The sequence below is a fragment of the Salvelinus sp. IW2-2015 genome, linkage group LG4q.2 (genome assembly GCF_002910315.2).
Source record: "Salvelinus sp. IW2-2015 linkage group LG4q.2, ASM291031v2, whole genome shotgun sequence".
Taxonomy (NCBI): domain Eukaryota; kingdom Metazoa; phylum Chordata; class Actinopteri; order Salmoniformes; family Salmonidae; genus Salvelinus; species Salvelinus sp. IW2-2015.
Window position 1 is genome coordinate 7,376,628 of NC_036843.1, and position 3,671 is coordinate 7,380,298.

At 43.6% G+C, this 3,671-nt stretch overlaps 1 protein-coding gene across 1 annotated transcript; it reads left to right on the top strand.

Moving 5' to 3' along the window:
• Nucleotides 1-574: 574 nt before the first annotated feature.
• Nucleotides 575-3,244, top strand: marcksl1a (MARCKS-like 1a). Its single transcript, XM_023986487.2, has 2 exons — nt 575-855; nt 2,145-3,244. Exons 1-2 carry the CDS (start codon nt 772-774, stop codon nt 2,670-2,672), a joined length of 612 nt encoding a protein of 203 aa, XP_023842255.1. The 5' UTR covers nt 575-771; the 3' UTR covers nt 2,673-3,244.
• The last annotated feature ends 427 nt before the right edge of the window (nt 3,245-3,671 follow it).

Sequence of the window (3,671 nt, forward strand, 5' to 3'; positions counted from 1 at the left end):
TGTTATTTGTCACATGCACCGAATACAACAGGTGTAGAAATTCTTACTTACGAGCCCTTCCCCAACAATGAAAAGTTAAAAATAAATACATTAGCAAATAAAAATACAATCTACAGTTGCCTCCTATCTTCCAGACTGGACAACGGGCCTAGTAGGTAAAGGCATACCTGAAATTGCAGGTGTCATCATAATCTGACCACGACGGATTTTGTTTTTTTCGGGGGTCTCTGCCTGTCATGAGTTATTTTCTGATTCTCCACCCTTCTCTCAAAGTGTGCACTTGCCTGCAAAGAGCAGAACCACAGCAACAACAAAAAACGACCTAGAAGCCATTGACTGTAATGTGTCTTCAGGCATTAAATGATGTAATAGAAAAATCAGTAAATACAGATACAATTCTCACCATATTAATACCATTTGTAAAGGAAAAAAATACTCGTTGAAGCTGAAAGGAGGCGGGGAGAGGATTCCAACCAAAGGTTGTAGATTGGGTATGTCCGTGAAGTCACGCCCCTAGGTGGAGTTTTCTACGATTTTGATGCACGGTTGAAATACTCACACTTGTAGGTTTAGCGTTCTTTAATTTGAGTTCAGCAGCCGCGAGGTTTGTTGTCTAAAGCTGGTAAACTGTTGTTGCTTTCCAAAGTAAGGAAAGGGATAAACACGGATTTCAAAATCTGGCAAGATCCACCTTTCTCTGTGCTGGATTTTAAACCGTGAAACTTCGAGGTTTTTCTTTTAGATTTTCTTTTTGTTTAGAAAACCTAAAATATGGGAGCTCAATTGTCCAAGGGTGGAGTAGCTGTCGAGGGGAAAGCGGTCGCCGACCCGGCTGTCGCTAAAACAAATGGCCAGGTAAGACAGAAGTCCAGTTGCATGCTTCCACATTTGGCACCCAACGCCCTCGTCCAGCGTGAGTTGCATGGGCAACGTGTTAGCGTTACCAGACTAGCGAGACCTCACGCCTACCAGTGAACATGATATTTAACGTTATTTACTAATTAGCTAAATCATATTTGGATGAAAACCATGTTTCGATGGCATTTTGTAATTAACTGATTTAAAAATGTGTGCATGGTTGGGTGGCTAACCACCAAACCCCTTTGTTAAATTCGTCTTTGCCCAATCAAGTAACACCAGGACTATTCAAAATTCTCAAATTATTATCACATGAATGGAAATATCAGTTTTAATTAACTAGTTCTCTCATGAGTTGGCGCTAGAATTGGCAGCGATCGCCCACTCGCCGAACAACAGATGCATAGGATGCAAATGGAGTTTGCTCGAGGCTTGAAAACAATGTGCACGGGGCCAGCAAAGCGTTGTATATTTTAAAAAGCTCTCGGACTATTTTGTGCTATTTTCGATGTAATCCTTCATTTGTAGAGATGGAAACATTCAATTGTAAAGTCAAACCTTGTTTTATTGCACATGCCGCTCGCATGCCCGTTATCTGGATGATGACTCGCTATACCACTGTAGCTGATGGTTGTAAAATGGGTGCAATTGCCAGTCTACTGTCTCATTGAGGCGGCACGCCTACCAGTTGGTGCATTCTCTAGCGATCTCTGGTTAATTTACATTTTCGTTGGCCTAAAGATTATAGGAGATTCAATTATTATAGTTAAGTTTGATATCACAAATTTACATAACATACATTTTAGACCGTTTGGGTTATTCGAATGGCAAGAAATATACGATATTGACATTTTGCAACGAATAGCACAGCTAATCTGTTTCTTAATTTGATCGGAATCCTTTGTTCCAAAATTCGGCTTGCTGTTGTCGCGGAGCACTTATGCCTCCACGTGGTCGATGGGAGTAATGCAAACTAGCTGTGCATATGAAGCGTTTTGCTGTGCATTTGACCCGGTCAAGTAATTGTCCACAATGACAACCTCTGTTATAGGTTGGTTGGCCATACACCACAATCTACTTGAATTCGCTCCCGAAAAAAGCAGTCTGTCTTTTTATCCCATGAGCCATTTCCTTGGTCCACATTTGCCTGTATACTTATGAATCAATTGGATATAGGTATGGGCTGCTTATGGTTACTGTAACTTTCTCCCCAATATCAGTTTATTTGGATCGTTTAATTATTGTTCTCTACATATGTGTAAATGGTTTCTCACTGTTGTCCACAGGAGAACGGCCATGTTAAAACCAATGGCGATGTCTCTGCCAAGCCCGATGGGGATGCAGCTGCCGTAGACGGGAATGGCATAGCCGAGCCAGCCAAAGAGGGTGAGATGGGTGCTGGCGATGCCATCGAGGCTGCCCCTGCTGCTGAAGGAGATGCGGTCAAGGCCGAAGGGGAGGCCGCAAAGGATGCCAAGAAGAAGAAGAAATTCTCCCTGAAGAACTCCTTCAAGTTCAAGGGCATCTCGCTGAGGAAGACCAAGAAGAATAGTGAGGAGGGCAAGGAGGCCGCCTCCCCCACGGCGGAGGACAAGCCAGAGGAGAACGGCCACGCAGCCAAGGAGACCAAAGAGGAGACGCCGGCTACCGAGCCTGTGGCAGAGGCCAAGGAGGAGGCCACTCTGGCCCCAGAAAGCGAGGCCGCAGCAGCAGAGGAAGCCCCTCCAGCGGAGGAAGCCCCCGCCGAGGAGGCCGCCACCCCCGCAGAAGTCACGACACCCGCAGCATCCGAGGGCGAGCCCAAGGCAGAGTGACCGTGCCCGTCACGGCTACCTGAACGTTATTTCCTAGATTAAAGTATATATGAAAGACTCGTGCCACATTCTTAACGTTATAAACAAAACTACAAACGAAGACAAATGAAGAAGGATATATCACATTTGCTGATTCAGCCACCAGTTCACTGCCTTTATCATTTCTCTGCTGATTGGAATCTCACCGGCCCTCTCATGATGAAACTGTTGGCTTACGGTGCCCCCTCATGGTACTTACTGGAACTGGCGCGTGGGGAAGGTTTTGGATTGGATGTAGAACGAATCTGGAATACTGACTTATTTTCCCAATTCATGGAGACGCATCCTTTTAACAGCGTGGCAGTCCTATAACATTTTCATTTCTTTCTCATATCTTGGGATCTAATAATTGACAGCGGTTATGGAGCAGGGCAGACCATCTCCTTCACTCAAAATGACTGTTATATGGGCATAAACCGTTCAAATGATCTTACTCATTTCTTGAATTCTACATTCCTGTTTTACCCCCAAATTTCAAGTATTTTGTGCTGTATAGGAACAATAAATTAAAGCAGGGGAGGTGGAAAAGGCGACGTCTTTGTTTGTGCATTTTGATAATTTTCTGGCTAAAACCACATTTGCGCTTTCTGGGTCTTGTAGTATTCACATTTCAGAGTTTATGATGCAGGGGTTGGGGTTGTGTACAAAATGTGCTTTTTATCTGCAATTTGTCTCTGTAAATATGTTTTGGCCAATATTTTTGGTTCTTTTATTTTGCTATTGTTTTAAAGATGTTAATGGTTTTATTGTAACTTTTAATAAGGGTAAATAAATGTTTGATCCCCTCTGATCGTGTTTTGCCTCTGTCATCCTAAACCATGTGGGAGATCTGTCTTTTTTTGCGTGGTAGTGGGTTACAGGTTCATCTTGGGATAGGATTACCAGAGGCAGTTTTTATACCCACACAGCTCCTGAAAATGGATGAATACACCACATGAATTGCCTCCAAGACCTTTCGAT